The 23253-nt window shown below is 40.8% G+C and overlaps 1 protein-coding gene across 7 annotated transcripts in view; it reads left to right on the forward strand.

Annotated features, from left to right (window-relative positions):
- Positions 1-23253, forward strand: part of CLIP1 (CAP-Gly domain containing linker protein 1) — a 59930-nt gene that overhangs the window by 22223 nt on the left and 14454 nt on the right. For 3 of the 7 annotated variants that reach the window (XM_077787250.2, XM_085592740.1, XM_085592738.1), the window contains exons 4-19: positions 1831-1955; positions 2954-3170; positions 6000-6197; positions 6556-6659; positions 7190-7250; positions 8306-8338; positions 11727-11831; positions 13109-14053; positions 15195-15311; positions 16211-16268; positions 16794-16877; positions 17490-17646; positions 18214-18379; positions 18469-18684; positions 19679-21895; positions 23047-23184. In XM_077787250.2, the coding sequence (XP_077643376.2) occupies positions 1831-1955; positions 2954-3170; positions 6000-6197; positions 6556-6659; positions 7190-7250; positions 8306-8338; positions 11727-11831; positions 13109-14053; positions 15195-15311; positions 16211-16268; positions 16794-16877; positions 17490-17646; positions 18214-18379; positions 18469-18684; positions 19679-21895; positions 23047-23184 (4941 nt within the window). The remainder of the gene's footprint in view (positions 1-1830; positions 1956-2953; positions 3171-5999; positions 6198-6555; positions 6660-7189; positions 7251-8305; positions 8339-11726; positions 11832-13108; positions 14054-15194; positions 15312-16210; positions 16269-16793; positions 16878-17489; positions 17647-18213; positions 18380-18468; positions 18685-19678; positions 21896-23046; positions 23185-23253) is intronic. The other 4 variants (XM_077787249.2, XM_085592742.1, XM_085592741.1 and 1 more) reach the window with 3 other exon arrangements.

A 23253-nucleotide genomic window follows, 5' to 3' on the forward strand; every position in this document is an offset into this window, starting at 1 on the left:
AACTCAGTATGGTCTGATAGTGCAGTTAAAGTTTATTTTTATGTTTGTACTTAAGATATCTTACCCTCTAGAAAAAGTAGCTAATGTCTGAGGGTGAGTGCCATGTCCCTCAATTTTAGGGATACTTCTTCTCAGAAATTACTTTTTCAGTGTTATGTATTCCCTCCTCACCCTGTGCCAGAGATCTGGATTCTCTGTAACTCTTTGGGTGGTTAGAATTCTTTTTTTCTAAGCCAGTCCTAGTACTTGTTTGTGTGTTCTCTGCCAAGAACACCAAATACCAAAGGTTCTACGAGTTACTATATTAGGCTGTCATGATAACTGTAAACTTTGTGTGTTTTTGTTCCATGGAGAGTAATAATTTAAGTGACTACTTAGCCACTTAAAGCAGGATCTGAAGGTGACCTGCAGTTGTTCCAGAATTGCTTCTAATGGCAGAGGAGGGGCTGCCACCTTAAATCTGGACAAGTGGTACCTCTGCCACCACTTTAAAAAGAATATTTTTAAAAGTTAATTATTCTTCTTGTTTTTCTAAGGTTTGAGTGGATTAGGATTATTTTTCCTCATCAGCTGAAGCCTCATTTTGCCACTGGAGTAGAAATGTGTGTGGCAGCTCCTGGGCACTGACTTGGGACTTTGTGGACTTGTAAAGTCCTCAATTCCTCACAGGTGACCTTGTGAGTGAACTCCTCCCAACTGGAATAATGTGAATTTTCTCGTGTGCTGTGATCACATACCTTCATTTACAGCATGAGGAGCTCATTGTTCTCCAGTCATCCTGGGAAGTTCCCCCAAGAAATAGAATGTCTGCTGTAAAAATTATATTAAATACTAATTTTTACTAATTTTACTAATTATAGTCTTTAATGGGAGGTTTCATTCAAGCTCTCTGCCAAGGCCTCACAACATTCCTGGTTGTACAAGGTGTGCTGGAAAACACAGGTGGACATTTTCAAGCCATTTTCCATGTGAAATTCTGTGAACCTTTTGAAAAGGTTTCCATCACCATGTCCCTGTTTTCACAATGCTGGATGCAGGCTGAACAGATTTGCACAAATTTAGGGCACAGCATATTGTCTTCCTGCACTGGAGGAATCCTGTGGCTCTTCCTGGCAAGTGTCAGCCACACAACACCTTTTCCTTCTTCGCTTAATTTAATTCTTCCATCCCCTGGGTGTTAGGAAAAGCTGTAGCTCACAGACATTGCCAGTAATTGGAATGGCTGTAAATATTTCATATGATAAGTTTGAAAGTGTCTGCTTTCTAGGCTTTTCTTTAGGAGTGTTTGGGTTGGATTTTTTTTATTCTTGAAAGTGAAGAAAAGAGAAAATTATTCTCCTCTCCCTGAGGATTCAAATAGCTGGTTATATCTACAGGGTTGCCAAATGTTCTGTATCATGCTTTATATCAGTTATTTTAAATACAAGAGGGCTGTACTGTGTAGTTTATCTGAATTATTCCTTAGAGAAAATATGAAAGGAATTTTTTCTCATTTAATTTCTTTTATTTTTCCTCACAGAATTAGAATAAGAAGCAAACAGACCTTAGAAATCCTAATCTGCTGGTAGAAATTTATGTGAAACTTTATCACAAACCTCTTGCATTCAGAACATTGGTTATACTGTGTCGTGTTAAAGATATTTTTAGTCGTGAAGATCAGTATTTGTTCAACATTAATTCAAACTCACAGACAAAAAAATACATAGCTGAAATAAGTACTGGTTATGCCATTCCTGTGTTATTCTTTGTGAACACGGTCATGGCAAAAGCTTCTTCCCTGAATTTGGTGTTTTGTTTTGGAAATGCATTAAATGTGTGTTACTGCTTTAGGTTGGAGGAACAAAAGCTGGAGTCGTGCGTTTTCTGGGAGAAACTGACTTTGCTAAAGGAGAGTGGTGTGGAGTGGAGCTGGATGAGCCCCTGGGCAAGAACGATGGAGCTGTTGCTGGCACGAGGTCGGTGCATCCCCAGATTTACTTTATGAGTTTTTTCTCTCTATTCTCTTTTGGGTTTTTTTTTATCTTTTTTTATCCTCCAGTCAAGGGAGGGAAGGAGGCTCTAAAGCTGCCTTGTCTTCTGGTGGTGGGGAGGGTTTGAATTCCCTGATGCCAACACTTCTTTCACATTCGTGGGATGAGCTGATCTCTCCTCCCGTGTGAGTTTTATTCATAGCCTGGTAATGGAAAATGCAATTTCCTTCTTTTAAATGTGTTTGATTTCTCAGCTTGGAAGAAATGCTCAGTTAAGAAAATCTCTGGATATCCAATAGTTGTACTTAAGGGAAATCTTCCAGCATCCCAGGAGCTGGAAACTCCTGTTCCAGCAGATGCCTCCTGGTAGAGATGGAGGCAGTATAGCTGCTCCCTCCAGTAAGTCACAATCAGAAGGCATTAATTCACATCACAATTTAACTTTCTCATTTGCCATAAGGAATAGTCTTTTACCTCATTAAAAAGAGGTTTTACTAAGATTGTCTCACCTTAACATAGATGATCACAGCTTAAAATTATAAGTGGCTTTTGTCTCTATTTAATCAAATATATATATTCTGTGTCATCAAATATGCATAAATGGTATGTATGTAATAAAATATAAAACTACTTGATTTAATTAAAAGATAATTTCTATTTTTAACTCAGCCATCACATCTGTTGGCAGCTCAGAGGGATGTGATGAAGGGGAAAGCTGTGGATATAAAACTGAATCTGAATGAAATTTTTTAGGCTCTAGAGCTGCAGTGTTTGCTCTGAATTTCTGAAGTCTGATGCGATCCTGCTCTTTCAGACTCCCCAAGCCCCTTTCCCAAGTGGGTGTTAAACAGAGCTGCAGTCCAACACGGATGAGATCCCTATCCTTTAACACTTCATACTCCTGATCTAGAATTCTCCACAAGCCCAGCCCGTGCGCGTGTCAAGAACTCAACTCCTCTCTCCTCTTGCTTTTCCCTTGGCAGGTACTTCCAGTGCCAGCCCAAGTACGGCCTGTTCGCCCCGGTGCACAAGGTGACCAAGATCGGCTTCCCCTCCACGACGCCGGCCAAGGCCAAGCCGGCCGTGCGCAAGGCGCTGCCCACGCCCGCCGCGCTGAAGCGCAGCCCCAGCGCCTCCTCGCTCAGCTCGCTCAGCTCGGTGGCCTCCTCCGTAAGCAGCAAGCCCAGCCGCACAGGACTCGTAAGCTGCTTTTTCCTTCGCATGCTCCCCCTCCTCCCAGCCCGGGCCCGCCCGCTCGGCTCGGCTCGGCTCGGCTCGGCTCAGCAGAGCGCGCTGCAGGGTTCGCCGTGCTCTTCTCCATTCAAAGCATGCTTGAAGGAAGGAAATCTTAGCTAGCCCTGGAGAGCAGCTGCATAGTTGAATATTTAATTCAAGCTAACAGAGTGATTGCAATAAGAAAGGGGCTTAGGGCACCAACTAATTTCTCTGGCTGCAATCTGCATTTAATTCGTTTTCTGAGGATCTGGTGTGCACTGAAGCTTCCAGACGTCACACAGGTTTTATTTAAGCGGGAAGCTTCACGTTGGCTAAAATGTTCAAAATTTCCTTTTGCTGTTCAAGGGATGAGTCAGCTGAGAAATGCAGCAGAAGCAATTTCCGAGTCTCTGCTGACAAGAAGCCTCTTTCTTTTCTTTTAGATTTGGTTTTAATCCTATGAATTAATAAAGGCTGAGTGTTGCCAAGTGCAGTGGCTCAGGTGAAATCTAACACAGTACTAATTCCAGCTAATACACTTACTATGGATTCTTTTGAAGTTGCTCTGTTACATAAATGTCCTAATCTTGGGTTGCAGCAGTAAAATGGAAATCTGGCAAGGCTGAATTTTGAGAAGACTCTTTTCTGGCAATTGAAAACATAGAGATAATTGGATTTTTCCACAGTCACCCTAGCTTTTTCTTTTTTTGTTTTTTTAAACCACAGTCCATAGAGAGATCTAATTAGGAAGGAGTGTCTCCTAGTGATGTGGAGCAGGTTCCCTGTCCCACTGTCCCACTGACCAGCAGGTGCCCAGAGAAGTGACTTACCCTGGTCCTGCAGGACTGACGCAGATTAACAGGTCAGCAGTCGGTCAGGGCACCAGGGTTAATACCTGGCCACAAAAAGGATTTTTATTTGGCACAAACAGTGGGACTTCATTACTTAATCCATTCTGGAAGTTGCACTTGCAGCTACAGAGTGCCCTCTAGTTTGGGATCACAGCACTAACACGTGGAACTAAATGCTTTATTCCATGTGCTGTCATCTCCCAAGTTACACCTTGTGAATGTCTAAAATGTATTTGCTTATTTTGTTTTGTCCCAGGGATTTTGCATGGTTTAGGTCATAAAATACAAAGCTGCTGTAATCCATTGTTTCTGGAATTAAAATTCCAGCCTTTTTCCAACTTTTTTTCTCAGGCAGTGTGAACATTTGGTGGCCATCCAAGTTAAAAGGATTGTCCAAATAATTCTGAGACTTTTTCTTTAGAAGTTAAGCTGCTGGGAAAATGAGATTTCCTGTAATCAGTTTTGACCCAGCAGACTTTTCCTGCTTCAGTTTCTAGGAAAACAAACTTTTCTGGGGGTTTCTGGACTCTTAAATTGACTGCTCAGTTGTTCAGGGCTGTTTCTATTTCCTTTTTCCTGTGTAAGAAAAGCAGATGTCAGAGTAGGTGATCCAATGATTTAAGGGGCTGTCTGATGCCATTGGTGTTTATTTCCGAGTCTGAAGGAAGCTGATGCTTCTCTGAAGAGTTTTGGAATTGTTTTGCAGGTGGGAGTGAAGGGTGATTTGAAGACCCAAAACTTTTAGAAAGCGATACACTCTGGAATGGGGTTTTTTCTGGAAATTGGGAAGGTCTGAAACAACCAATGAAGCATCAGAGTGAAGGTGGTTTATTCTGCAGTGGATTGCAGAGTGTGCAGGGTGGGATGCAGGCTGGCAGGAGCTGGGGATTGTGCAGCAGGGAAGGGGAGATGTCTGTGCTGGCAGCAGAATAATCCCTGCTGTGCTCTCAGCTGGGGCTGTTGGCCACTGCCAATTTTCCAGGCAGGCTGTGGCAGCTATTCAATGTTTTGATCTCTGGAATGATCATGCTCCTGGTTTTGGGTGATTAGGCAGAGCTAAAGGATATAACAGCAATTCTTGGTGATTTGGGGTTTTTTAAAAAATTACTGAGCTGTCATTCTCATTTAATACTTAGGCAAATTTCTCAGCTGTTAAAGACAGGTTTTGTGAACAGCATTTGGGTTTTTTTTGTTCAGTTTTTTTTCTTTTTTCACAACTGTTGCTCACTTTACTTTGTAATTTCAGGTTATTTACTTTTCCTTCTAGCTCAGGAGCTCATGAGGGTGTAGCTGGTAGGGCCATAATGAATTTACCCTGATACTGCTTCCATTCAGTGGGGCAAGGTCAAGGAAAACCTGGTTTCATTTTAGCTGTAATTCTTCTGATCAATTTTAATCTACATTCTTGAAACTTAATATTCCAGATCTTTTTCCCAGAAGTAATTTAATTCCAAGTGATAGAAACATTTATTTTATATACCAGTTGTTGTTCTTCACAAGGTTTTAGCTGCAGGGCTGGCTTTAGGTCAAGGTAAATGCTTTTCATCCTGGCTGCTTTGGCCATGGTAGAGGTGCCAGATGCTTGTGGGAATTCCCAAAGCTTTTCATGGAGCATTTGGAAGTGTTGGACTGCTGCTGGTGACCTAAGATAATGACCTGTTAAATAAAGACATGACATTTTTGGCTTGCTAGGAAGCTGCCTTTTTTTTTTTAATGTAAAAAGATGCTTAGGAGCATCTTGAGCCAGCCTTTGTGTGAGTCTACACCTTCAACTGAGGCCTTTTATTTTCACTGTTAAATTCTGGAAAATGAAGTCATTTATGTGTAAAAGGAGAAGGTCCAGTAGGTCACAGAAAGCATTTGCTTTACTAACCCTGTGTTTGTGGAGTCTGGAGGTACCCACTACACCTCTGTTTCCTTTCTCTTGGTGCAGAATAATTTTTAACACATTTATTTTTTGAAGTTGACAGAAACCTCTTCCCGGTATGCAAGGAAAATTTCGGGCACCACAGCCCTCCAGGAGGCCCTGAAGGAGAAGCAGCAGCACATTGAGCAGCTCCTGGCAGAAAGGGACCTGGAGAGGGCAGAAGTTGCAAAAGCAACGAGTCACGTCGGGGAGATCGAGCAGGAATTGGCTCTGGTTCGCGATGGGCACGACCGGGTGAGAGAGTTACTGTTCTGAAACACAGTTAACACAATGGACTTCACCTCCAAAATGGGCTCTTCCTATTGAAAAGGACTGGGAGTAAGAGGTGGTGTGCTAAAAGTAAAATAATCCATACCTGTGGAATCTCCCTTGTGGAATCTTTGGCTTGACGAGATATCAGATCTACAGAATTTAACTCATTTTTGTTGAATTTCACTGCAGTCTTTGATGATGTTCAGATTTGATAACATTCCTGTCACTTGGCCCATCACTTCACCAAATTGTGCTTACTGAGATACAGGTACATAAGTTGGAAAGAATTCCTGTATTTCCCAGCTTAGTAAATTTTGGTTTTGTTCCTCTTCCTGATTAGCATGTGCTGGAGATGGAGGCAAAAATGGACCAGCTCCGAGCTATGGTGGAGGCAGCTGACAGGGAGAAAGTGGAGCTCCTCAATCAGCTTGAGGAAGAGAAAAGGTAACCCCAAACTGTCCTCATTAATGTAATTAATGTTCCTCTTGTGCTCCCCTTGTGCATCTTGCTGTTCATCCTGTCTCCAGACATGTTTCTCAGTGCTGGAGTTTCAATGCAATTGTGACATCTTGAAGGCCTGTGAATACTTTGGATGTGTCCTGAATTTCTGACAGTTTCCTACATGAGAGGTAGAAGATACTGAATGTGAGATCAAACTGCTGATTCAGGTCACCTCAGATCATGCAGAAGGGTGACAAAAGGAGAGCATCAGTGAGGATTTAAAGGGCTTTAGTACAAAATACCCTCTTCAGAGCTGCAGGAGTAGTGATGCCTTGCTTTGGCACTGGTAGTATTTTAAGGACAGAAGTTTTCCCTCCCTCTGATGCTTCCTGTGAGATATTTCTCCTTAATGTTCCTGGCAGTTTGCTGGTACAATGGGAATGTTGTCACTGTCATTCTGATTTCCATTGAAAAGTGAGCTTGAAAGCATTTGCTCCCAAAATTACCTGAATTTTAATGAGTTGTCCCCACAGGAAAGTTGAAGACCTTCAGTTCCGTGTGGAAGAAGAATCCATTACCAAAGGAGACCTCGAGGTAAAATATCTCCAGCTTTGTAAATGGGGTATCCAGGAGGGCACAGAAAGGCAGGAATCATTAAAAGATGCAATCCTGGTCCAGCCACATGAAAATAATACCCATTTCTGCAGTCCTTTAGTAAACCTATTGTCCCAAAATTGCAGGATTGCACCCCAAATTCAGTTACACGCTTTAGCAAAGGCTGTGCTATGGAAAGGATGTAGTTATTTAGAGAAATTAAATTAATTAATGGAAAATTCTACCTTTTGCTGTTAAAAGTAACCACTAAGAAAAAAAAATAATTTTGAAGTTACAAAATTGCAAGTTAATATTTATGCCTTTGAAAATGAATATTGAAGACTGATCATGTTTGATCAATTTCTTGAGTAATTCCTGTGCTTCCCTTAGGGAAGGTTGATTAATGGAAAGTATTTTGTCCTGAGAGTTTGCACATAAAATCTGAATAGCAATTTGAGTGTGCAACTTTAATCTATTGTTTCTAGAACTGTAATGTTGGGCTACAGCACAGTGTGTTACTGCACAATCAGAATAGAAAACATTTAGGGAAGGATTGCTCTCAGGTATTTGAGCACTGCCAATTTTTTATCCCAAAATTCCAATTAATAAGCGAGATACTTTTAGTTGCTCTACTCTATTGTCTAATCAGAAAGATACTAGAATTTCTTGCACAGCATAAAGTACAAACTTAGTTAACTGTGTTGCTATAAAGCATTTGTGATTGAAGTGCTAGCCTTATGAAAAAATACTCATTTCATATAACATTTCTTTTATTTTAGTCTTCCATTCATTTTAAGATACCTATCTAGACTCTTCATAGAATGTTCCTTTTATTGTTTAGTCCATGAAAATATTTGAGTTTTTTATTTTCTGTTAAATCAATCGATAGTCGTGGCAAACCATCCTAAAGATTCTGGTTTGTCAAGCTGCTTAACTTGGGGGTTTAAACTGAGCTCAAGCTGATGGAATGTCTCCTGTTGTTTGTGTTGGAATGGTAGTGCTGAGTCTGCAGGTGAAACATTTTTGTTTGTTTGTTTTTTTAATTTTACTGATAGCGAAAGAGGCAGATTTCGGAAGACCCAGAAAATGTAAGAGGGCACTTCAATGTGCAGAGACATCCCATGTTAACAGATTGTGTGCAGAAAATGCTTATACTGATTCACTAACTGCATAATCTGTTATTGAGACATTGACTCTGGTTTTTGTGTGCATGTTGCTTTCAGAGCAATTACAACATTTCTTGGAAAGAATGTGTGTAATGACTAAACGTGGTAATGCCCATTAACTGCAGACAGGGCCAGTGTCGTTAGAATTCTTCAGGGTCAAATCTTTGCAACTCACTGAAGAGTCCAGAAGCTTGCAGAGCATGATTGACCAGCATCCTGAAGTGGCCTTAATTTAAATGTAGGATTTCAGCTGTTTTCTCCACAAAATCCTGCCTGCTCTCCTATGAGATCCTGTTGCTGTTCAATAGATGACAATTTTTCTGAGAGAAAAAAATCTGTCTATTCTTCATCTTCCCTTATTTGTTTCCTTTTTTTCTGTATGAAATGCTAAGGGGAGAGATGATTAAAACCATCTGAACAATTACTGTGCAAAGCTGTCTGATTTTACTGTATCTTCATGTAGCTTCTCTTCAAATTACATAGGAAAAAAAATGTGTTACTTGATAATAGAAATGGCCATGCAAGATGTTTAAGGAGCCCTCTTGCTTCCCCAACTCAGAATAGTGGAATTTTAAAGGTAAATTTGTCCCAGGCTGCTTCCTCTGCTGCATCCACAGCCAAGATAGGAAGGTCTCAAGATTACAACTGGATCCTGCTGTGAATCCTTCCCTTTGCACAGATCCCTCAGGGATGTGGGTCTCCTCCAGTCTCCCCATCAGGCTGATGCTTTGTTAGAAATAAATCTGCATGTGCCCTTCCTTTCTCTTGTTTTGTGTACTCCTACTTTGATCCCATCTTTTCTCCTGACTTCCCTGTTCTGTTTCCGTTAAAAATGGAACATCTTCACTCTGCAGAGGAGAATTTCCAGGCTGACACTCCCTGATCCTGGTGGTGTCCTGTGATTGTGTCCCAGCATGAGGGGACTGGAGGGCGCCTTGCCCCACCCTAGAACTGATTTTTAGGATTTGTGGCCCTCAGCACAATTTCCCAGTCTGATGGAGAATGTCACAGGGAGGTTTATTCTGGAGTGAAGGAATAGCCAGAACACACAGGTTCTGGAAAAGGCTGACATCCAGCCTCTGAAGTTTGGGTGGAATTCTTGGGGTTCAAGGCAGAGTAAGAATCCCATTTCCACGTCACTTCCCTGATTGTGAAGCTCTGGAGAAGGGGAAGATGATTCCTTTGGCTCTGTTGTCTGTTTTTTTTCTTTCCTGCTTTTCTTTTCCATCCAAGTTAAGGTTTACAATCAAATTATTTTCTTCTTTTGGGGTACTCTCTCTTCTCAGTTCACTGTGTTCTGCATTTCCTCAAAGAGAATCATTATCAGTAAGAATTTCTCTCTAATCATCAGGAAAGAAATTTGAAAGTTCAAAATTTTGCAGCGATTTTTACCTCAGGAAGTCTGGAATCCCTCCCTTGGAAATCAGATTTGATTCAAGAATAATCTCTCATCTCTAAATGGGGAAAAATGTGTCAAGCAAAGATCTCTGGAGGATTCTTTTTAAATCTTTTATTTCCATTTTGGCAGGATTTTAGCTTACTTGCCTTTGTAGTATATAAGAGATGGGATTAAAAAGAACCTAGTAATCAGTGATGGTCTGTCTGATCTTTGGAGCACTAAAGCACTGTCTATAAAATTAATGATCAAAGAGTTTGGGTTTTATGTAGTGTAAAAAAAACATAAGGTTGCATATTCCAAAGGCACACGGGGAATTCTGTAACCATGAGATTTGGGATTTCTTGGGTTTTAGTAGATCCCCTTGGTGAATTGGAATTGAATTTCCAGCTTTTAAAGCAGATTGTTTTTCAGACTTACTTACAGTTTGGTTGTGGATCAAAACTAATACTGACCTGTGTCAGAGAGAAAACTGAATTGTAGCCACTTGCCTAATATTATTTCCCTTAGAATACTTAATTCCATTTGCAAATGCTATGGGCAGGAAAATGAATAATCTGTGTTCTTGTGGAGCATTTTTGCCTGTTACACCCTGAAGATCTCCCACTGAGAGAGAAACAAACCTGCAATGGAAGGAAACATCAACAAATCTACGGAGCAACTTCCAAGTGTTTGTGGACCAAGGAACTCCATAGAAACATGGCCAACTGTTTTCAGCTGTTTAAAGAATTAGCTCCCTTGGATGTCTGGATGCTTTTGGGAAGGAAGAACTTGCTGCTGCCAGAAGGAACTCTGTGTTTGGAGAAGCAGACAAGAAGCTCATCCCCATCTTTATATTTCTCTTTCATTTATTTCTCTTCTCTACTTCAGAGGTGCAGGTCAGGTCTGAATTACCTGCTGGACTTTCCCTGCATCTCCCAAACTTCAGGCTCTCTTGCAGGCCTCAGTGAGTATCTGAATATCAAAGCAGAATATCAAATATTCTGTGTTCTTGCTAAAAATTCTGTTTGTAAGCAAAAGGCAGGAGGCACCTGCTCACTTGGGATCATCTGTGTCTCACTTCTCTTTAGGAGCCTGTTAGAATTCCAAAGATCTTACTTTTTTCTTACTTCCACATATTCTTCAATATATTTAGACATCAGTAACTGCAGAGCAACCAGGCTGATTCACTTTTTTATCTGGTTTTGAGGAATCTTGTTGCTTGCTTCCTTCCTGAAAGAGGAGAAGAGAGGGGAAAAGGGGAGGGTTTAGGAGTTAACAGACAACCATTCTCTTTCTATATCTGTTCAGATAATTCAAACCGTAGTGACAGAGGAGCCTGCATGTTCCCAGGTCTTGGCCAGAAGCATTTTTATGGCTGAGACTTAGAGACAGCTACTATCAAAAAAAAAGAAAGTTAAAGGTTTGATTTGTCATATGAGCTTAAGTGGAGAATTTTTGTCCCCTTGTTAGTAAGTAATTTTTTTATAAAACCAGCCAAACACATTAAAGGAAAAAGGTAGTGGGATAACAAGGAAAGGAACTTATCATCCTGTTAGAACAGGAAGAGATATATATGCACATATATATTTTTTTGACATAACTATTCTAATTTGTGCTGAAAACTTCATGTACTGATAAATAACTTCTACTCAGCTGCATGGAACTTTTTTTGTTCACATTTCTCCGTTTGCTGTTCATTTGTTTATTTATTTATTTTACACACTTGATTTCATTTTTACACGCCCATCCATTCACACCTCCAACCCATCCTCCTCATCCATAGCATTTCCCTGTCCATTTTCCCCCCCTTGCATCCTCTCTGCTCACCTGTTAGAAGGCTCTGGCAGCACGGCCTGCATGTGGCTCCTCCTCTTGTGCTGGCATGTGATGGTGGCACCGTTGTGTTCTCTTCCTCTCCCTCTCCACTAACAGACGCAGACCAAACTGGAGCATGCCCGCATTAAGGAGCTTGAACAGAGCCTGCTCTTTGAAAAGACCAAAGCTGACAAACTCCAGAGGGAGTTAGAAGACACTAGGGTAATGGTTTTCCCTGTTTGAATAACGAGCCTGATCTGTGTTGTGGAAGATTTCTGATGGCACAGTGCCGGGGGTGACACGTGCTGGAACAGGTCCTTGCTCCTGCCGTAGCCAGAGCTGGAACACTGTAAAAAATTAGGATTAATTTTGAGCTTCCATGGGGTGTGTGTGTGTGCCTGGACATGTGACTCGTTGAAGAACTCAGGTAAGATGTCTTCACACTGCAAAAGAAATCCTTGGATCCAAAAGTAGCAAGATGGGATCATGAATTGACAGAAAGGAACATTCAGTAGCTCATTTTAAAAACTAGCAGAGTTCATTAAACCCAAAAAACCCAAGTCCTTTTAGCACAAATGGAGTATTTGGGGCTTGGTTTCTGAGCTCTTCAGTAGCTGCTGCACTACTTGCTCTGCTAAATCATGGTTTGCAGTAGCTTTTTAGCTCTTTTTTTCCCACCAATGATATAATATTTTAATGGATATCCCAGCAATTAGTAATACTGCTGCTTGTCAGAATATTACTGACATACTTTGTACCAAGTCAGAAGTTCAGCAGATGTCAGTCAGTTCTTAAAGAGAAAAAAATATATATATACAAACACACACATATATTGATGCTCACACATGGGGATTTTCTTGAAGGTCAGGTGGGATGAATAAAAAAGCCCAGGATGAATATAAAACCAACAATTGAATGTGTACTAAGTACTTTTAAAGGGCAACTGTGGGTAAGTAATAGCTTCTTCAGAAAGTCAAAGCAATAACTTCCCAATTAGAATTAATTCTGGGAGCTTTGCTGTAGCAAAAATTGCTCCAACAGTCAGTGGAAAGCTTAGATAGTGTGAGGACACTTCTTCAGAGAGAAGCAGGTATAGAAGGGATTTCAGAGGATTTATCAGTTCAAATTGTGTTTGTCATTTTCTGACAGTCTTACAACTGCTGTGAGATGAATTTAGAAGAAATTATTTCAACAAAGACCTCAAGGTTCTCCATTCTTTTCCAGTCTAGAAATGGTTCTGAGGAACACTTTGTTAATCGTTGATAATACCCCTCAGGGGTAAATTTTTTAGCAATTCCTAGATACTACCAGAAGAAAAAAATTCAGTAAATTCAATGTTTATAGACAATATAAGATGTTTGTCATATGAATTGTGGACATTTTCCCCTTTTTGAAGCAATTTGCAATGCTCGGTGGAAGCTTTTCAGCAAGGCCTGAGTGTCTTTGTATGAAATGTATCTTTTATAATTCTTCTTTTCTTAAAATGCTGTTGATCATAGGTGGCCACAGTGTCAGAAAAGTCCCGGATCATGGAGCTGGAGAGGGACCTGGCACTGAGGGTGAAGGAAGTGGCTGAGCTCCGAGGGAGGTTGGATTCCAGCAAACACATCGACGACGTGGACACTTCTCTCTCCTTGCTACAAGAAATCAGTTCTTTGCAAGAAAAAATGGCAGCAGCTGGCAAGGAACATCAGAATGAGATGAACTCACTGAAAGAGAAGTTTGGCCTTAGTGAGGAAGCCTTGCAGAAAGAGATCAAGTCCCTTTCAGCTTCAAATGAGAGAATGGCAAAGGAAAATGAATCCTTGAAAACCAAGCTTGACCATGCCAACAAGGAAAATTCCGACGTGATTGAGCTGTGGAAGTCCAAGCTGGAATCTGCAATTGCTTCCCATCAGCAAGCAATGGAAGAGCTGAAAGTTTCTTTCAGCAAAGGTGTTGGGGCTCAGACAGCAGAATTCGCTGAGTTAAAGACTCAGATTGAGAAGATGAAATTAGACTATGAGAATGAAATGGCAAATCTAAAGGTGAAGCAGGAAAATGAGAGATCTCATCACTTGAAAGAGATCGAGTCGCTGAAAGCAAAACTGGTGGCAGTCACGGAGGAGAAAGAGCAAAACCTGGAAAGCCTGAAGACCAAACTGGAAAGTGTGGAAGATCAGCATCTAGTAGAAATGGAAGACACTTTAAACAAATTGCAGGAAGCTGAGATAAAGGTAAAGGAGCTAGAGGTACTGCAAGCCAAGTACAATGAACAAACCAAAGTTATTGATAGTCTTACACCACAGATCAAAGCTGCTGAAGAAAAGCTTTTGGACCTTGCTGCACTTGAGAAAGCCAATTCTGAAGGTAAATTGGAAATCGAGAAACTTAGCAAGCAGCTTGAGGCAGCTGAGAAACAAATTCAGACTTTAGAGACTGAAAAGGGTGATGGAATTAGCCAGGTTTGTATCAACATCCATCCTTTCAGTTTTCTTTTGCTTTTATTTTACATTTGTACCCTTTTAATCTGCTATAGGAAATACATCACAGAAAAAAGGAGTTTTACCAAATGTGTATCTTGGGACCATCTGAGGAGGTTGAGAGGAGCATTAACTGGGTCGTGTCTCAACAGGTTTCTGCTGCTCCACCTGCACCAATAAGCAAAAGGAAAAAAAATCCTTCTGCACTTCCTTGCTGCAGATTTGGGCATGTCTGTGCTTAAATCTTTCTGTTATGGAAAAATTACTTTGTTAGCTTGTTTGGGAGAAGGGTCCAGACATCCTAAGGCTTTCACCTTTGGGAATAGACAAGGGGATTTGGGACTCAGTGAGGAAATATTTCCTTCATTACCTTTCCCCTCCTGTGACAAGGTGATGGAAGAGGCTTTTAAAACAAAAGAAAGCACAGAACTTTTCTTTAAGCCCAGGCTCTGCAGGGATGTTTTTGGCAGTGTTTCAGGCACTTTGGAACCACAGACTGCAGCTTGGTGCAGGATTTTCCTCGGGTTTGGATGAAACACCTCTGTAAAGCTGATGGTAGTGAAGAGTAGTGGGAAAATAACTAGAAAAAGCTTTCCTAAACTCTTCACAGGTGGTTCCAAGATATCAAAATTTTACCTTTGATTCTCTTTTTGAGTCCACACTGGGTTTCTGCACTACCCATGAGTGTGGTACAGAGATTTCCTCCCCTTGTGTGTGTATTGATCTGATCAGCCAACTGAAGCACAAATCAATCAATCAGTTCAAAAAATGAAAACAATTAAACCAAAACTACTGATTGAACTAATGCTGAAACTTTGAAATTGTGAGTGTATTCAAAAATGTCTGCCATTAAGTAATGTATTCACAGTTATTGCCAAAAGAACTAAATTTTAATGCTTTCAAAATTATTCCAAGATGCAATTAGTGCTGTGATGTATGTAGTCATCAGTGGAAATCAGCTTCACTCAGTTAACCCATCATGGTTTCTTCTTAATTTTTCTTTTATTTTTCATCTTAGAGTGATTTTAATGTTAGTTATTTCTTTCAGATTCACTTTTTAATTTTCCTAATTTTTCATTCATGTTTGTCATTTTATTTTACTCCATTTCATCACCTCTGTTAGGCCAGTAATCTGGCCAAAGAACTGCAGGGCAAAGAGCAAAAGCTTCTTGACTTTGAGAAAAACTTGAGTGCAGTAAATCAAGTTAAAGATTCTTTGGAAAAGGAACTTCAAGTTTTGGTGAGTAATACCCCAAAATTTTGACTTTACTCTTTGGATTTTGGGTTACATGGTGAGAGTGTAATGGAAGTCTGTGGATCAGCTCTGAACAAAGCTTTCCAAAGGTGTTTTACTCATGGAAAAAAATGGGAAGGGTTCATAGCTAATGGGACCCGTCTCAGAATAAAAAGAGCATTTCACCTCAGTTCTGTGTTACCAGGTGTTTTGCCTAAATAGAACTCATCTATTTATGGATTGCAGATAAAATTAAATCAAAATCAGCAGCAGTTTAAATTTAGACTGCTCGTTAAGGAACACTTAATGGCCCTTTATTGTAGCTGTTGTGCCAATTAATGCTTGCTACACACTTCTTATAAATGGTTTTAAAAGACATTTCTCATTTAAATAAATTTCCAAATACTGTGTTGTTGGGTGGGGTTTCCCTGAGGAGCTACACTGGCATTAGTAACAAAACAATAGGATTTTTGGTCTTTCCATGGCCAATAGTAAATATTCAAACTTGGTGGAAGAGCCTCACTTGCCTTCCTGAAAATCCTCCCTCTTTGTCATTGGCTGGCATCAATTCCTGCTGGTAAAACTGGAAAACACAGGTAGGAGATGGTTCACAGGGCTACAGGTGTCCTCTGTGCAGCCTGGCAGCAGCAGGGATAGAAACCCCAAATTCTTGTTCCTACCCTGAGCTCTGTGGTAGCTGATGGAGGAGCTGCTTTAAATGTTGAGGGACTTGCAGTCAAGGCAAGGGAAGACCTGTGCTAAGCTGTAACTCAAAAACTTGAGATCTGTTTATGATAGGAGCAAAGACTGTTCTATTTGTAAGTGAAAAATACCTAATACGAATTCAGTGGTTGAATTGTGCTGTTACTACCAAGCCTCACCTTAAGTTTTCATCAATTTTTCAGAAAGAAAAATTTACTAGTGCAGCTGATGAAGCAGAGAATGTTCAACAAGCTATGCAAGGTATGTGCTGCTGAAATAACAGAGAATTAAAAAGCTGCAGAAATGAAATGCCAACAGAATGGCTTTTTTAAACACTTTCAATCTCATAGCTGATGCCAAAGCAGTTTCAGGGGCTGTGGAAAGGACAGGTGTGGGACTCAGATGCAGTCAAAGAAAGAATCTGAGAGTTTCTAGCCAGGCAGACGCCTGAGAAAGAGCTGGAGAGAATGTAAATAATTCTTTATCTCTCTTGTTTTTCACATTGTTTATAGTTAAGTTCTATCACTGTGCGTCAAGCACTCTGCACCAATGCTGTGGATTTGGTCCTTGCGAAGCTCTGTATAAAAGAGCAGTGTATTTTGAATAAATCTGAGTTTTTAGTATTACAGCCTTCTGAGTCAGAGTCTTCTCATTCCCGTCCTGCCCCAACAGCGACAGACAGGATTATTTGTAGCCTCTCTGAGGGGTAACATACCTTGCAAGTAGGTAGAATTATCTGCATTTAAATAAGTTACTAACTTTGTTTTCCAAATTTTCCTTGCTTAGAAACGGTGAAGAAGCTGAACCAAAAAGAAGAGCAGTTTGCACTCATGTCTTCAGAACTGGAGCAGCTCAAGTCTAGTTTGAGTGGTAAGGAAGGGATGAAATGGAATGTTCTGGAAATGCATCAGCTTTGTGCTCTGGCCTGGCTCCTGTAACCTGTAGAAGGCTTTGCTGTGCCTTTCATTTCTTTACATCTCAGTCAAACCAGTGCAGAGGGATTGGTGCCCTGAAGCAAGCCTTGCCTGGTGGTGGGAGAGGTGATCCCAAGGCTGCCCTTGCTCCTGGCAGTGTCTGCCCTGAGGCATTTTTTCACTGGAGCTTCGTGTTGCCTTCCTTGTTCATTTTCTGCTGCTCTGCTGAACAGCTGATGAGTGCTTTCACCTGCAAGACCTGCAGGTCTCTTCCTGCACTGCTTCCTTCCCCTCTGAGACAGCAGAACTTGTACCAACATCTCATGGCCTGAAGTGAATCACTTCTGAAACAAATGACCAGCTGCTCTTTGCTGTTTCTGAAGAGTCCTTAAGCTTTTGCTGCAGTTACCAGCTCAATCAAGCATTATTTTTCTTTTTAAAGGGTTGATCTGTGAGATCTGGACCATCAGTATTGCTGGTTTTAGTTCTTTACAGTTCTATAGCTGTATAGAATTTTTGTATATCCTTCCTCTAAAATTTACAGTTTAACCACCTTTGTTTTGCTTAGAGATGGAGAGGAAGCTGAGGGAGCGAGAAGAGAGGGAGCAGCAGCTGATGGAAGCAAAAGCCAAACTGGAAAATGACATTGCAGAGATCATGAAGTCATCAGGAGACAGCTCTGCCCAGCTCACAAGAATGAACGATGAGCTGAGGTTAAAAGAAAGGTATTTCATCACTGTCAGAGCATTGTCACATCAGATCTCCACTCCCACACTTCCAGCTTCTCATTTCATTTTTCTGTAAATATCTGAACAAGATGCTCCTGAATGTCACATTGATATGACAAGTGAGCTTATTCTAGCAAACTAAATCAATCAAAACAGTCTCCTGGGAGTGATTTGAAGAGCATCCAACACTCAGAATTCCAAAATTCTTACATAACATGCTTCTTATTGCCCACAGTAGATGACCTCTTGAGGCTGTTTTGTGATTGTGCTTCATGATTATTTGATTACCTGATTAACTCAGTTTATTTAGATATAGAAAATACTTGGGTCATATTTTTTATGAGAGAAAATGTAGGGTTTTTTCCCAAATAAAAATTGTAAGTACGATATTGGGGGCAATATAACTCAATCTTCCTGTTTAGCAGAGCACTATCTGTTAAACAATGAAATCTCTTTCTAAATGCTTGGTCAGAATATAGAACTTCAGCACAGTCTTGGCTCTTTCATCTCTGTGCTTGTGGTGCTGTCAGCAAAAAGTGATGTTCTTTCATTTGGTCTTTCCAGGCAGTTGGAGCAAATACAGCTTGAGCTTACAAAAGCAAATGAAAAGGCTGCTCAGCTTGAGAAAAACCTGGAGCAGACAACACAGAAAGCTGAGCAGAGTCAGCAGGAAACTCTCAAGATTCATCAAGCAGAACTGAAAACTCTGCAGGATCAATTAACAGACATGGTAAGGACAATTTTAAAAGCACTAAAACTGTGCAGAAGTATGGTCCCACCGCTGCTTGAACTGTGTTTTACTGTCTTCCCTTCCCCCAGAAAAAGCAGATTGAGAGCAGCCAGCATCAGTACAAAGATCTTCAGGCAAAGCATGAGAAAGAAACTTCTGAGCTGGTGGCTAAACACGATGCAGATCTCCAAGGGTTTAAACAGAACCTGCTGGATGCAGAAGAGGCACTGAAAAGTGCCCAGAGGAAAAACAGCGAGCTGGAGGCACAGGCTGAGGAGCTGCAGAAACAAGCAGAGCAGGCCAGAGTAAGTGGCTTTTGTCACTCTGCAAGTGACTTAAAGTTTAAATTTTCTGTCTCAGTGACTCGTTTTCTCTCTGCTTCAACTTCTCATAGCCGGATTTTTGTAGTTTTTCGGTTTTGAACTTTCCCAGGGTATGTGGGCATGGGTTAGGGAGGAGAAGCCCACAGGACAAACTGGTTGTTAGTTCTTCTCAGTTACACAAGAGTTGATGAGATACAGTTCTTTGATATCAGTTAACATTTTATGTTCATAGATCTGGCTCAGCACAGCCAGTTGGAGCCAGATGTCATTCCCTGTTTTTTTATATGCGTGGATTTTAAGATGCATTGTGAACCACTTCATTTAGAAGTGCTACACACCTTTTATTTTGTAGTATGAGCTGCAGCTATTCAGTGTGTAGCCTGACTTAAGCAATTTTAATTTTTCCTCCTGTTTATTTGACTTTACTGCTTGCTTTCATCCCTCAGCAATTATTTGCTATAATCTTTGCTGTATGATGTAGCAAATTATTTAGTGTATAGATTGACACACAATATTGACAGAACTGATGTGGTGTTTTGAATTAAAGGGATCATGACAACATCTTTTTGAGAGAATCATGAGGAGGTGAAACTGAGAATTGTAAGTCAGTTTCCAATAGAACTCCTTGCATTTTTAATTCACTTAGAGTCTCATGAAATCATTCTGTGGCTCTTCTTTTGAATAATTTACAGTCAATTTATTGAGAATAGTTTTATAAATTACATGAAATTTTGGAGGAACCTTTAAGCCATTATATTTTTAATATTATTTAGCCATTAAAAACTTCTTGTGGATGATGCATGTTCTGTAATGTAACAGGGGTGTCTGTCAACAGTTGAGTTCAAACAGGCACTGTGTGTCAGTATATACACTTTTAGAACTTAAATTACAGTTGCTCTATTTGCCATTAAAGCACATTTCTCATTTGTCTGCTTGACTTGATTTTTGTTTTCCCTTCTCCCTGACTTTATTTTAGTCCTTAAGCTCTGTGTTAGCTTCATCCAGAAAAGAAATCGAACAAATGTCAGACAAGCTGAGGGCTTTGATATCAGAAAAAGAGACTTTGGCACAGGAGGGGAATACTTTAAAATTAGAGAGAGGTCCCTTGTTATCAAAACTTAAAGAATTGGAATCAAAGATTTCCTTAATGCAACAAGACCAAGAAGAGCTGAAGGCAGAAAATGAAAGAATCCTAAAGCAGAAGGAAGAAGCTGAGGCCAGAAGCCAGCAGGAGAGCACAGAAAAGGGAGCACTGGTCTCTGAGAAAAGCAAATTACTCTCTGAACTCGAGGCAGTGCAGGCACAGCTGCTGAAGGTGGCTCAGGAAAATGAGGCTCTCCGGTCCTTGGAGTTAATCTTGTTCCAAAGGCTGGAGGAACTTCAGGCCAGCAAAGATGCCATGGATTTGGCGTGTCAGAAACGTGACAGAGAATGGGAAGAGCTGGAGAATTACCAGAAGAGACTTTTGGAAGAGAAAGATGCAGTTCTAAAAGACAAAGATGATGTTATCCAGAAGCTGGGAAGTTCTTGTGAGGCCCTGGCCAGAGAGCAAAGGGAGCTCCAGCAACAAGTGTCAGCTCTGGCTGCAGAGAGAGATTCAGCCCTAGGGGAGCTCTTGGCTCTTCAAGACAGACACAAAGCCCTGGAAGAGGAGCTGGGCAGGGTCTTGCAAGGCCTGCAGGAGGAGAAGGAGATGCTCCTCAAAGGTACAGAGAAGCTGCAAGTGAGTTTAGACAAGGCAGTCAGTGAAAACCAAGTGTTAAAAGTGAGAGGAGAGGAGATGCAAACCCAGCTCACCAAAGCGATGAAAGACACCGTGGAGCTGCAGAATTCCCTTGAGAACCTCACTTGTCTTCTTGAGGAAATGAAAGCCTCAAGAGAGACACTCAGTTTGGAATGTAAGCAGTTACATCAAGAGAAAGAGGCTCTTTCCTCATCAGAACAAAGGCTTTTGGCTGAAAAGGAGCAGCTTCTCAATGAAAATCAGGCAACTGCTGAGAAGCTTGCGAAGGCCTCAGCAGATGCTGAGCTTTGTGAGAGAATCTGCACTGAGAAAATGAACAAGCTGACCTTGGAGAAGGAATCTGTCCTTCAGAAGTCGTTGCAGTTTGAAAAGCACAATGAAGCTCTTCTCCAAGAGAAGAAGGAACTGGAGACAAAATACTTGGAGCTTCTTGATGCAAACAAGTCTTGTGCAAAGGCAGTTTCTGATCTGAAGAGAGAACGTGAGCTGGACCTCTCATCCAGGAATGCTCTGGCTCAAGAGAATGCCACACTCCGAGATTCCATTGAAGCCCTGAAGGGAGAACTCAGTAAGAAGACTGTAGAAAATCAAGAATTAATGGCCTGTAAATGTGACCTTTCCAATCTTCTGAAGGAGGCCCAGGATGCCAAACGAGCATTAGAAGTTGAGCTGGCTGCTGCATCACACACCGAGCGGGTCCTGTCATCTTCCTTGGACGCTTGCTCCATTGCCAGGGAGAGGGATGAGCTGCAGGAGGAGTGTCAGAAATTAAACAGAGAGGTTGCTCTTATGAAAGAAACCTTAACCATGGAAAAGGAAGCTCGAAAACTGGACGAGAAATTATTTCTGTTGGGACGTACAGAACTTCAAAAGAACATCTGCTGCTTAGAGAATGAGCTAGGAGAGCTAAGAGAGAAAAATAAAATTCTGGCTGAGAAAGCACTTTTCATTCAGGAGAAAGAAAAATGTAAAATGAAACTGGTGGAAATAATGAGTGAGGAAAAAGTCCTCAGTGCAAAGAAAGAGCAGGTCACTGCTAGCATGGAGCGACTGAGGAATGCCTTTGCTTCCGTGACCAAATCAGCAGCAGAATTCCGGGGCGTGCACAGCTGCATTGCCAGAAAGATGGATGTGCTTCAACACGAGATGGAGCTGATGGAGAAGGAGGGAGCTGAGTACCTTCAGGATCTGGACAGCCTGAGGAACGAGCAGAAAAGTCTGCTCATCAGTCTGAAGGGACTATTGAATAAGATGGGGAAATTCTTCCAGGATTATTACAGACTGTGTGATGAGGTTAAACTTTTAGAAAAAACTAACAGTGACCTCTCAGACAAATTGCTGGAGTCTCAGGGCCAAAATCAGATGCTGCAGGAGCAAATGAACAATCTGATTTTGAAAGTAAAAGAAATTGAGACTCTCCAGGCCCAAGCAGTAGTACAGGAACCAGAGGTATTTAAATTCAAAGTTAAAAGTCAAGTCTGCGTCTGGTTTTACTAATCCTGAGCACTAATCCCTGGTGTCCTCTCTGCACTTCACTGCACTCTCAGCACTTCATAACACACTGCAGCTGTGGGCTCTCTCAATATGGTACTTGGGGGTTGTTGCAAGTTGCAACTGTGAGTCTGAAAAACACTTTTTTTTTTTTTTTTTTTTTTAGTATTTTTTAACTGCAAAAGCCTCTGTTGTTGCTGAATGTTGCAAGAAAACAATATAAACTGTGAATAAAAGGATGTTGTGTTCCCTGAATCTGGTAGGAGACATTGAGCAGCTCCTTCTGGTGAAGGACTCTGCAGCTTAAAATCTAAAGTAGTAGTAGATGATGTTTTAGATTGAATCTTTGTGCAATTTTATGTACAATTACAGCAAACTACCAATCTGAGTTACTCCAAAAATATAAAAGAATGTGCTGCTTCTGGAAATGTAATTGTATAAAAGCAGTGTGAGAGAAAGGGAAAGATGTTGACAATTCTTGGTGCTCTTTTTATTCACAGACGTGTTTTGTATTCACCACCAACAAATTCTTTATAAAATACTTTGATTTTCAGTTTGTGTGGCTTGAAGCCCAGAAAATCACATTGAATGCAAATTGGAATCAGGAGATCCTATAGATGACACCTGCCTAAGTATTTTAATATCATTGTGCAATATTTCCTTTATGAGGCCGTAATGAACAACACTGAAATAATGCAATAATTGGCTTTATCTCTAATTCCATTATTTTCCAAATTTTGGAGGTTTTGTAATTCTGTATGTTCTGAAAATATACCAGGCTGTTGGAAGTGAATATCTGTTGAATTTCTACTGCCTAAAGAAGTGAGAGGTCTGAGAGCAGTTACAGTGGTGGTAATTAGAAATCCAGGAATTAAAATTCTTCAGTGGTGACATGAGCATGAGGTTATTATCTGTTTCTGCATGTAATTGAATCTTCAGTTCATTTTATACTTTATGCAGCTCCAAAATTCAAATAAATTCCAAGTTTAAGTCCTTACTTACCTGGGGAACAGCTGACAAACCATGGAGCTGTGCATAAAGGATTGATCTTTTGCTGTCAGAGTTCCTGTTGGGAATAACTTTTTTTCCACACTTTCCTTTAAATCCAGGTGGCCAAAGTGGCAGAAGATGTTTTCCAGGCAGTGGAGCAGGTGACCAAGGAGAAGGATGCCATTCACAAAGAGAAGATTGAAACTTTGGCCTCTTTGGAGAACTCGAGACAGACAAACCAGAAGCTGCAGAATGAAGTAATCACATTAAATGCTTTTCTGTGAAAAGTTTTGCCTTGTTTGTGAGAGCAACTGTTGAATTATAGA

Source organism: Lonchura striata, chromosome 15, assembly GCF_050655825.1.
Source record: "Lonchura striata isolate lonStrDom1 chromosome 15, ASM5065582v1, whole genome shotgun sequence".
NCBI classification, from domain to species: domain Eukaryota; kingdom Metazoa; phylum Chordata; class Aves; order Passeriformes; family Estrildidae; genus Lonchura; species Lonchura striata.